Source organism: Cynocephalus volans, chromosome 7 (assembly GCF_027409185.1).
Source record: "Cynocephalus volans isolate mCynVol1 chromosome 7, mCynVol1.pri, whole genome shotgun sequence".
NCBI lineage: Eukaryota > Metazoa > Chordata > Mammalia > Dermoptera > Cynocephalidae > Cynocephalus > Cynocephalus volans.
This window is the reverse complement of record NC_084466.1, coordinates 75,193,147-75,205,717: the sequence shown is the minus strand read 5'-3', so window position 1 is coordinate 75,205,717 and position 12,571 is coordinate 75,193,147. Positions and strand designations below refer to the sequence as shown.

The 12,571-nt window shown below is 32.6% G+C and overlaps 1 protein-coding gene, 1 non-coding gene and 1 pseudogene across 2 annotated transcripts in view; 1 reads left to right on the top strand and 2 right to left on the bottom strand.

Annotated features, from left to right (window-relative positions):
- Positions 1-12,571, top strand: part of NBEA (neurobeachin) — a 657,479-nt gene that overhangs the window by 86,765 nt on the left and 558,143 nt on the right. Inside the window, exons 5-7 of the mRNA XM_063101747.1 lie at positions 2,681-2,802; positions 4,373-4,499; positions 10,557-10,676. Of these exons, the coding sequence (XP_062957817.1) occupies positions 2,681-2,802; positions 4,373-4,499; positions 10,557-10,676 (369 nt within the window). The remainder of the gene's footprint in view (positions 1-2,680; positions 2,803-4,372; positions 4,500-10,556; positions 10,677-12,571) is intronic.
- Positions 3,775-3,940, bottom strand: LOC134382897 (U2 spliceosomal RNA; annotated as a pseudogene).
- Positions 10,291-10,359, bottom strand: LOC134382886 (small nucleolar RNA SNORD2). Its single transcript, XR_010024144.1, has one exon. It is a non-coding gene; the product is annotated as a small nucleolar RNA SNORD2 (small nucleolar RNA).

Genomic DNA, 12,571 nt, shown 5'->3' with positions numbered 1-12,571 from the left:
ATCTGTGAGGAAAATGTTCCAAGACCCCCAGTGAGTGCCTGTAACCGTGGATAGTACCAGACCCTGTGTTTATAGTTTATCCTCTGTATTCATGGGTTTCACATCCGCAGATTCAACCAACTGTGGATACTACAATAAAAGTTACATGAATGTGATCTCTTTCTTTCTCTCTCTCAAAATATCTTGTACTATACTCACCTATTTTTGGACTGCGGTTGACTGCAGGTAACTGAAACTGGAAAGCTAAACTGCTGATTAAGTGGGGGACAGGGGACTACTGTATAGCTAAAACATTTATTCTAGCTGTTATACTCTAAATTTAAGAGAATGTCCTTGAATGAAGGTAAACATCTTTATAAAGAGATTGGTCATAATGAAGGTCTTTATTTATTCACGGGATGGTTCAAAGTCCACAATGAAACGGAGGCAAATGCTGTTCTTAAGAGCCTCTCAGGAGTTTGGTGTTAGTTGCCCCAAGACTAAAGACTTTTATTTTCTCATTTTCACCCAGGCTTAGAATTTTCTTTCATAATTCCCGGATTTCTGTTGTATCTTGGTTCACTATTGTTTGCAACTGTATGTGATTTAGGACCCTCTCAATCCTACCATCAGGATAATAAATGATCTCTTGGCCTGTTTATCATTTTCTTGGTTGAAGAATAGGTCTGGAAACTTGAAAGTCAGCCTGTCTCAAATTCTTTGCTCTATCTCTCAATTTAATGCATTGTTTGAGTTCTAATTTAGGGCCTTGTAAACCTGGATGATCAGACTGATGATGCAGGAAGTGCTGAGGCAATTGCTTGGGGATAAAGGAGTACATGGGTATGTAGAGTAATGGGGATAAAAGGGAATACATTTTAACAACCCGATGATAGTGCTGAGACAAACCACTGTTGTTGATGTGAAAGTGCTTCTGGTTGTGCTGGTCTTGGCAACAGGTTGAAAATCATAAATTTTGCCAGTGTGTTTCATAGGCACTAAGAAGAAATTAACACATTTGTTAGGTAATTTACATAATTTCATAGATTTATTTTACCATTCAATGCCCTCAATTAATATTTCACCTTGGTGTCTTGAGGCAGTTATATTAAGTGCATTCTACTTTAGAGAAACCTATTAAGGTGTTAACCAGTGGTAAACGTAGCAAGAAATGCATTTTATTAACAAACAAAACAATAAATAAGGTAAAAGTATTTCTCCCTTTAAAAAGTGAAGAAAAGCTATATTGTTTGATAATTAAATTGCCTGAACTACCTACTTAAACATTAAAATCTGAAAGGGCACTGTATGGGAAATTTTTATTCATTTGTAGTTTTTGATTGTTCATTTGAAATTAAGTGTGTGTGTGTATTTTTTTTTTTTTAACAGCAAGCTCTTATAAATCTTTGGCCACTTTGAGATTATTTATTGACCCCATATTGAATGTTTTCTATATAATAAGTCACAGTGCTGGTAATGTAGATTATATTCCTTACCTTGAAGAACTCTAACGGGTAGATAGATGCGGAAACAGCTTGTTAAAATAAGAGTTACAAATGATGCCATAGATGTAGGTACTGAGAACTGTGGGAAGCAATGAAAAGAGAAACTAAGCTGGAGTGAAGTCCAGGAAAGTTTCACAGATGAGGAATATATTAGCCTGATACTGAGAGATAATTGGGATTTTGCTGGAAGGAGAAGTGTTTTGGACAGGAGCAAAATCGTGTACAAAAAAAGGAGCTGTGAAAAAACAGGTGGAACAGCTGCTATATTCAGGCATACTTTGGATGTGGGGTAAAGTAGCAAAATAGAACAAACTTATAAGGTTTTTTGGAGCTATAGTGTGTGTGTGACCTGAAGAAATTTAAACTTTATTCTGTATGCAGCAGGGTTTTGATATGAAAGCTATGTGTTATATTTGAGAAAGGTCATATGAAAGATTTGTTTGGGGAACAGGTCAATTATAAAATCATAATGGGTAATTATTTTTAATGCGAAGGAATTTGGATATCTTCTATGATAATAAATAAATCCACTCATGTTTCTTGATATCAAGTCAAATAATCGCTTTCTCATTTATTCCTTAGACTGGCTAGATTTTACTTGACTACTGCTATCAGTAGAGTTCTGTATTATTCCTTTCTTATGAGTGGATCTGAATACTTTTTGGTTATAAATTTCAGTGTTTAAGTTTCTGAATAATAAATCTCATGCTTTCCCACTTTGTTTCAGTGTAATAAGCATTATGAACATTATTTCTTAATCCATTAACATTCTTGCTTTCCTTAACATTGTCTAGTACAGTTTTTCGGCTTTAAATATCCAACCTCCTTTAATCAAATGAATTATTACTGAACACCTAGCATAAACCAAAGAAAACTGAACAATCAGAGACATATGTATAACGGACTATGTATTGGTGAAACTAGAGGGGTAGCTTCTTGGGGGCCGTAACCCACTATGTAACCTAGAGATAAAACTTAATACACTGAGTATCTGAAAACATAATTCTTCTATAGTCAACAAATAATATGTATAGGTTATTTTAATAAGATAATAGTTTCTATTTTATATATTTGTTCATGAGTTTCTGATATTTATAACTTGATTGTTTTTTAGTCTGTAAGAGCTATGTTTTTCTTTAGTTACTATCACATTTGTTTTAACTGATACTTTTGTATCTTTTTTCATTGCGTTGTAGGCAATTGCTTTGCCTCCTATTGCAAAGTGGCCTTACCAGAATGGCTTCACCCTAAACACTTGGTTTCGTATGGATCCATTAAATAACATTAATGTTGATAAGGATAAACCTTATCTTTATTGGTAAGTAATGTGTTTCATTTCAGGACTTTTGTCTTTAAGTACTTCAGTTCTCTAAACATATAGTATCAATGTAACATATTAGATAGAATATATATATGTTAAAACTATACAGACAGTTCAATCAGTTAATTAATTTTGCTGTTGTTTCTAGGTGACCTGCCTCACTATTATTGTTATTTTTTCAATTACAGTTTAAGAGTCAAAGGTTACCATCCAGTCTGTTTCAATGCAGATCAATTGTGAGGTTTTTAGAGAGGATTTCTGGTCCCCAGTCAAGGAGAGAAAACAACCAAACTTCCATCAGATTCATTCACTCACTTTGCTTTTTCACTTACTTTGCTTTGTGAGCATAATTGACATATGCTTTATAATATTGATAAGAACCATGTAAAAATTATAATAAGATAAAATTAACTACTTGATGGACAACTAGCAGAATGGATTGATCAACCTAACAACGGCTTGATCTGTAAGGACTGAGAGCTTGATAATTTTAGTATGCCGGTCATATGTAGTAAAGCATACTTATTAAGAACATCAAACATTCATTGATTACTGTATGCTGAGCATTGTAAATGCTTGCATATAACAACTCATTTAATACTTCCAATGCCCTGAAGTAAGATTACTTAGAGTTCAAGTCCTGGCTTCACCATTTAATATTCATCCTGTGCTTTAGTGTCTTTAACTGTAAAATGAGAATAGTAATAGTAACTACCTCATAGGATTTAATGAGAGAATAATATTTTAAGCACATTGTACAATGGCTGGCTCAGAAATGTGAGCACAGAGAAATATAAATTCTATTACAAAATATCTTAGATGGATAGTAATGAGAGGGAGTTTTAAACAAGCTTCTGGACTTCCAAACATAGATGGGGTTGGATTTCTGAATGGTCATTTTGGGAGAGCATACATTTATTTCAGTGATGCCTTGATTTTTTAAAGCATTTAAAAGTTTTCAACATTATGATTGAATTCACAGCTAGGAAGGAGTGCTCCTCTAGAAGAAAATAACTATTTTTCATAGTCCTATCTTTTTTTTTTTTTTTTAACTAAAAAGGTACTCCTTTGTTTGGTCAACTGCATTATTCATCAGATACTACACTTGATCTTAGCCAAAAGGCCGAGAAGCGATGCATTATTCATCAGAATAGCTCTGATCAAGTTTTTAAAAATTTGTAAGCTGTTGTCAAAGGTGTAGCAGAGTTAGAGAACAAGTTGTTTTTGAAAACATGAACTATGTGTAAATGAGTTCTGTATCTTCTGATTACAGATGGTCCTCAAAGGTAAATGAAGTCTATTTGGCTGGCTTTTGTTAGCCATTACTTTGTTTTTATTTATTTATAATATATTAAATTGAAATTTAGAAAGCTTCTATAGTCTTTTGTTTCCCAGTTTTTTTATTCTTAACCTTTTATGTTTTAGTTTAATTTTTATTTGATACATGTTAAACCCCTTTTATTCTTCAGGGAAATAAGTTTTATTTTTTACAAAAATGTTTAACAGGCATTAGATATATAGTTTTTTTTATTAGAGGATGTTATACTATTCTCAGTTTTCTTTACAGTTTTCGTACTAGCAAAGGAGTTGGTTACTCTGCTCATTTCGTTGGCAACTGTTTAATAGTCACATCACTCAAGTCCAAAGGAAAAGGTTTTCAGCACTGTGTGAAATATGATTTTCAACCACGTAAGGTAGGTAAAAGTAAACATTTTTGTTGATAATGACATAATTTCCCATTCCCATTGTCTTAAAACTCACCTATTATGATTTCTGTAATATTCTCCCACTTGTTTTCCCATGATTCTTAAGGTTTTTCTCTTATTCTTGTCTGCATTTTCTTTTTACTTTATGTGTAATTTTTGTCTTCTATGAAATCAGTTTTTTGACCTCTTGAAGTGTGTCTCTCTTGTGCTCGTGACTCTCTCAGTCTGATCTGTTCTATGGCATTCTTTCAATAAAGCTTACTGAGTATCTGTATTTGTCCATTTCTGTTGCTTATAACAATACCTGAAACTGGGTAATTTATAAAGAATAGAGGTTTATTTTGCTTACTATTCTGGGACTGCTGCATCTGGCATGGGCCTCAGGCTGCTTCTACTCATGACGGAAAATGGCAGGCCAGCCTGTGGTTACAAGCAGATCACATGGCAAGAGGAAGCAAGAGAGAGAGATGGTGGAGGTGCCAGGGTCTTTTAAACAACCTGCTCTTGTGGGAACTGATAGAGTGAGAAGTCAGTCACTACCCTCCACAGGGCATTAATCTATTCATCAGGGATCCACCTGCATAACCCAAACTGCTCCCAACATTGCCAAGTTGGGGATCAGATTTTGACATGAGCTTTGGGGGCACAACACATCCAAACTCTATCAGTACCAGACACTGTTGTCAGTACAGGGGATATGACAAACAAAACGGGCAACATCTCTGCTTTTGAGGAGCTTATATTTTACTGGGAATTTTTCAGTTTCATGGTTGCCCCTGGACCTCAGGATATGTAACATCAGATATACTATCTCAGTCCCATATCCACTCATGTTCTTAAGTCCCTGTTTTGATTAAGAGGTCTGTCATTTTCCTAATAATTGAGACTTGAGTCAACTTTGTTTTTCACCCTCATTTTGATCATTATATCAGTTCAGTTTTCAAGTCCTATAGTATTTCTGAAATACGTCTTCTTTTTAAAATTCTTTACCTGCTGCCTAAATTCTTCATATCACTCTCTCCTCATCTTATATCATTTGTCTCACTCTTTCAAACTGTTTTGTATAGTAATATCTGATTTATCTTCCTAATCATACTATTCCACCACTCAAACCAATTATTTGCTTCACACTAGCTACAGATTAAATTAAAATTTTTAGCCTTATCTTTCATGATTTGGATGTTTTGATTTCACTTTTTTATAGTTTCCTTTTCCAATCTTCAGTATCTGGCATGAACTACATTTACTTGTCCCTTTACCCACAGCTCTAGGTCTTTAAATTCCAACCCAGTGTTATGTTCCATTTTATATAACAATATTTCCATGAAATCGCTCCCTGATTTTTCTTGTTCTGAAATATCATCTCTCTCAGAGCATTTTATTTCAGTATTTCTTATGGTAATTATTTCTTTTATTATTCCTTTATATGTATATTGTTTAGTGACTATTGAGACTAAGTTCTGTGTTGGATTCATCTTTGTATTCCCTCAAATGCCTGATAGAGGTGTTGAACTTGGTAGAGTGTCACTAAGATATGTTGGATAAATGAATAGAATATGACTTTAACAACAACAAAAAATCTTTTTGGTTCCTAAAGGAGTAAGTTACATTTACTTGAACAGTTAACTTATGTGGGTATTACTAATGATAAAGTGAAAGAAGGTATGGACCATGTGGTCAGTGCATCTTTGATAGATAAGGATGCCAAGAATCTTTTCCACTTGCCAAGAATAAAGGTAGTTAGGGGCAGTAAAAACCAAATAATTTAGGTTGTTGCTATGTGGTACCCATTTAAAATCTAAAGCAACTAGCCTTTTGTTTTGTTTTTGCTTCAACACAATAACATATACTGTAAAAATAAGTTAATTTTCAGTATTATACATAGAGAATTAGAACCTTATCCATGACCATTAAAAGGGATTTTATGTTTTTTGAGAAAGTGTTTTAGACAGGTTTAATGGAAAACACAGTTACTTAGAATACCAACAGCTGATATATTCTTTTATATCTTTATTCTGTAATATAATTACATATGATTATCTTTAATAATCTACATATAATATGTAAGTTTGGTGTATATTATATAGAATTTGTACAGTGTCTTTTTATATTTTTTCACATCTATTAGAAGAATATTAAATTGTTTTAACAATTACATTATTAATTCAAAGATGTTTCAAAGGGAAGCTTTTAAAAAATTTTTATTGTCAAATAATTTATATATTTATGAAAGGCAAACTTTTATACGTGAGTTTTATGTTACTTTAATTACCATTCTGAAGAATTGTATTTAAAGAATATTTGAAGAAATGTTATTTAATTATAATTTTTCTTCTTTTCTTCTTTTCCTTCTTCTCTCTCCTGCCGCATATCATTTTTCTTCTTTCTTTAATTCCTTCTTCTCTTTGCCTATCCTTTTTATCTTACTTCTTCCTCTCCCCTTCTCTTTCTCCATTCTCTCCCTTGTCATCTTGTCCTTCTTCCACTTTCTTCCTCTAACCTTATTTGGATTAGTTAGAATCAGTTTTTAGACCTAGACTGGAGATTCAGACTTCAGACTAGTTTTGTGTGTGTGTGTGTGTGTGTGTGTGTCTGTGTGTGTGTGGAGATTCAGACTTCAGACTAGTTGTGTGTGTGTGTGTGTGTGTGTGTGTGTGTGTGTGTGTGTGTGTGTGTGGAGATTCAGACTTCAGACTAGTTGTGTGTGTGTGTGTGTGTGAGTGTGTGTGTGTGTGTTATAAATGTTAAATGTTAAACCTCCAGATTTGATAGAGAGAATATTCCTAGTCCTAGTAGTTCTGATTTTTGTTTCCTGAGATTGAAAGTTTTGTTAATTTCTGCTGCTTCAATAAGGCTGGCTTCAAGGAGAAGGATGTTGCTCTACTGTTTGTTTTACTTAATATCGCAAAGAATAGTTGAGATCAGGTTGAACTGTATTTTTAAAAACTGCTCTAAAGCTAAAAGATAATAAGAGAAAATGCACAGATATGTGCAACTGTATAATTAGATTTATAAGGTATAATTCATTCATTATAAGTTGAAGTTTTCTAGAGAAATGTTTCTGCCTATTTAACAGATTCTATCTTTGTGTCAGAGTAACCAACCATCTGAAAGCCCAGACTCAAGAACAGAAGGACAGAGGTTTACGAGTTTCCATTCCCACATGTTTAAGGCCTGGTCCCCCTTTCAGGTTCAAGGGTCTTTCTTGGATATATGACAGTGAGATTGTCAACTTTTTTGAGGGCAGGCTACATCCTACCCAGTAGAACATTGCCTTACCCTTTGTGATTAATGGTATAACCATAACAGTGATGATGAGGCCACATGTAGAGGGGGGAAATGTCTTTATTTCTTTCTATTTTTTTATCTTTCTTTTTTTGTTTGTTTTCGTGTTTGCTTATGTGATCCTACATGTGTTTTACCACATATTGAAGAAAGTATTATTTTGGATGGTATTTTCTTTATATTTATGAGGTAATAATAATTATTTCTATTAAAGAATATCAATTTAGTAACCATCAATTAATATATACTTTGAAAGAGTTTAAAAGCAGTGATTCTGTATAAATACATTTGTTTATTAGAATATGTTCTTTTTTTGTTACAAATCCCAATTATTTTTATATGAATTCCATTACCTCTCCTCCAGAAATTCTGATTTGTTAGAATTGGGGTGAGATCCATGTAGAATATGCCAAATGTGCCGAATTACTTTGAATTTCAGTGAAACTTGTTAGAAATGCAGTTTCTTGGAATTACTATGTTCATGTTAGGTATATGTGTTTTTAACAAATGTAGTGATTTCTCTTATCAGACAATTTTAGGAAATGGTGGTTTAAAGAATATAAGTAAGTATAAGTAAGTGATTTTTCTTATTAGACAATTTTAGGAAATGATTTAAAGAGTTTAAATTAGAGAGAAGTTAATAACCAAGTGAAATTGTCATTAACCAGTAAAAAGCAATTTAACCTATTTGTTATCACTTTTTCTTTTTTGTCCTTTTGCTGTTTTCTTATGAAAACATATTCTCATTTGTAATAGGTCTTAATGTACAATGACTCTAAGGGATGTTAGTAAGAGCAGGGCCAAGAAATGATGTGGATTCAAAAAGCCCTTCTGTATATATTTTTTATAAACCTTAAAAATCATAAGTATTTGATTTTACTCTTTTTCATTCAAGGTCAACTCACTCTCATTTTTTCCTTTCTTTAATTTTCTAGATATCCTAGCTAAATTGTTATTGCCCTTCTTAACTAGGAACTAGGAGTTTATAGGCCTTTCATAAGGAAATTTTCATATTAAAACTTTTGCTATCCTATTTGCACCATTTACCAGCTGTTTGACGTTGTGAAAATAGATGTAAACTATAGGCATTTATTTGTGTCTATTCTTTTTAGAAATTTTAATTTTCTAAACAATTTACTCCTAAATATAAAGGTCGTGTCTTCTGTATTATCTAGATGACATTCTGATTGAATATTTTCAAACTCAGTCAAGGTAACATATGCAAATTTTAATTCTTATACATGTGAAATTATATAATAATGTTTAGAAAGTTTATTTGAAGCTCAGTTTTTATAGCGTTTTCTTGGTAATTTGTAATACTTAGAAACAGTGTAAAATGACTAAAGATTTTCTTCTTCTCACTTTAGTCAGGGCTAACATACGTTGCTTTCTGATTAAGTGAAAGACTCAGTTTGCGATAAATTAAAGATTACCTAGAATGAAACAAACTAAAAAACGATGTGTTTTAGGCATTTAAATTGTTTGACCTGGCTTTTTTTGTATTTCAGGAACTCTGTTGTTTTGTATTGCTGTCTTCTCTGAGTTATTCTGTGCACTATATTGATTTTCTAAAGTGAAATGAAGTTGAATTTTGTTCAAGTATTTCAGTACCTTGAAATAACTAATATTGTAGTGATTGAGAATTACTGTTGTAGCTTTATATTTCTCTTAGTATATATGAAATAATTGAGCAGTGCATTTAAATAATCTGTAGAACAAAACTTGTATTTTATATATTTTTTGAGGGGGAGGAACTAGTCTAATTTTCCCCCTTTAACTTCTCATGGCACACTTATTCAAATATTTGTAAATCATTTGTATTTTTCTATATTTTAGAAAAATATTCTGTATTCTCTGCTTTAGGCTATTAATTCTTAGGAGATGAATGGTTGGATCCACAAATTGTTACATAACTTAAATCATCTCATATCAAAATAGACACTTAAAATGCTTTTTTGTTGATATCAGTAAGTGTAAAGTGGGAACTCAATATGAACTCATTCTGGATTCTTGATGAATATTCACACATTATTAAGTTAAAAGTATATAACTGTTGCTGTATTTAATAAATCTAAATTATATAATTGAAACCGCCTAAATCTTATAGTAAATATTATAAATGTTGTTCGTTTGACAAGTCTTTTCTGACCATGCAATCCAAAGCAGAATCCTATGTTGTTCTTTTTTAGTTTATGCTGTTCTTTTTTTCCCACCGTAATCATCATGATTTGTGATTCTCTGTGTGTTTAATTATCTTATGTATGTTCCTTTTACTAGATCATAAATTCCAGGAGAACTGGGCCTATGATCTGTCTGGTTAGCCTTGGATATCTGTAGTGCCTGACACAATGTAAATGTTATTAAATGAATGAACACAATATAATTGTACTTCCATAGTTTTGGATCTTGGTATAATGGAAGGAGTATCAGTCTGGGATTCAAGGGGTACTAGCTCTGTCTCCAGTTATTCTTATTCTTTTTTTTTTTTTTAATCAGGTGATCAGCAATGGGTATGCTCTTCATTTCAGGTCAATCCTGAAAGACGGTTACCATCATTTCACATACAGATTTATTCTTTATGAGCCACTTCTTTCATCTGTGAAATTAGAAATGGGAGAGGGGAACTTGAGGAAGTAGTAGCGCGTGGTCATTAATAGTCCCTAGAGTATTTTATCATAAGGTTTTATGAATGTTATGATTGCATTTTAGACAGTAATAACTAAATATTACATATTGATATCTTTGATTTTTTTATTTAAGTGGTACATGATCAGCATTGTCCACATTTACAATCGATGGAGGAACAGTGAAATTCGGTGTTACGTTAATGGACAACTGGTATCCTATGGTGATATGGCTTGGCATGTTAACACAAATGATGTAAGATTTTTATTTTTTAATCTGTGTTTTACTGTATTTGAGAGTATGATCTATAACTATAACACTAGTTGAATAATAAAATGGTTTGGTAGAAACTTATGAATTTTACTTTGAAAGTTTACACTTTTTATTAAGTGAGTCTTTAAGTCTGAAATTTAATAAAATAAAATTGCTAAAAGACATGATTGGTGATGCAAAAAAAAGGAAAATTACTTGGCTTAATTTTTAAGTATTTTAGGTCAAAAAACAATGCACTATTCTATTCTTTCCAGAATCTCAAGCATTAAAAAATGTGTTTTACCCCTTATTTGGGTGTGGAAAGAAGACCTTAAACAGAATGAATAAGTATAACATATAGTCATTATTATTAATTATATAGAGATAAATGCCATGGGAAAATAAAGTGGGGAACAAGTGTAGAAAGTATAGGCGTAGGAAAGGGAGAAGCCAAATTGTCCAAAGATGATTTTAATGAGAAGAGGAAGCAAGCCATGTGGATATATTTAAGGGACATATCCCATTTACTGGGAACAGTGATTGCTAAGACTTTGAGGGAGAACTGGAAAGTTCAAGGAACAAGGCAGCTAATTTGTCCGGAGCAGAGGGAAAATAGTGTTGAGATAAGGTGAGGCAGGTAGGGCCTCATAAGGAAACAATGCCTGGGTGCCTGGGCTTTCCCATCTTACCCAACTTCAAAAATCTTTAGAAGATTTTGAGCAGGTAAGTGATGTCTGCTTATATTTAAAAATCATCAGTCTTCCCACAGAACAGAGAATATTCTAAAGGGAAATGACTCCAGAGGCAGGGAAATAACTTTGATGACTTATTACAGCAATAACAAAGAGATATTAGTTTCTACCAGCATGTTAGCAGTGGAAGAGGTGACACAGCTGGGTTCTAGTTAGAGGACATCTAGAGTTAAAACCTCAAGGGCTCTTATTATTTCTCTACTTTGGGCTCTCCCTTGTCTCCATTCTGGCCTATTAGAGCCAAAGTAAAAGATGTGTTTTAATCCCAAAAGTACCTCCAAGCCCAATAATATACAACCTTCTTGGCATACCTGGTTTTATAATAACCTGCCTCTTTTTAACAAATTTCCACTTCTTAATTTTGTCTGCATCTATCTAGACTTTAATCTTTCGAAGGGCAAGGATTGGCTTTTGTCCTGTCTTGTATTCTCTTAAATAGCACTATGTGCACAGTCCATAGTTTGTCCCCTAGATCAGGGGTTGGCAGATTATACCCTATAGGCCAAATCTGATCCTCAATGTGTTTTTGGTTTAGTATAACCTGGGAGCTAAGAATTTTGGTTTTTATATTTTTAAAGGTTTTTTTTTTAAAAAAGACAAAATTAAAGAAGATTATGTGACAGAAACCACGTGTGGCTTGTAAAACTTAAAGTATTTCCCATCTGTTCCTTTATAGGAAAAATTGCTTTTCTTCCCTGGAAACTCATAGTTGAGCAATAGTTAATAAATATTTAGAAAATGATTTTATCAGAGTTAGTATACACAGAAGAAATTCTGTTTCTTATGTACCTCTAGAGGGGAAAGTCTTTTTGTTACAGGGTGGAAGAAACTCCAGTGGTTTTGTTAACTGTTATTAGCTGATAAGACAGTATATTGAAATGACAAGACTTAGATTTTTGAGTTATTTGTAATAGTGCTCCAAGAAATGGAGAAGCCTGAAGAATAACACACACACATATATACACACACACATATATACTTTATGCAGTCAAATCTTAAGTTTCTATACTTTTAATTAAAGATTGACTATTTAATGGGGACAGTTTTCTGTCTTTGTACCCCATTCACAATTTTTTTGTTATTTTATTGAGGCACCCATACATTTATAATGTCTTGCTTATTAGTGAGAATGTGTAGAATAGCCTG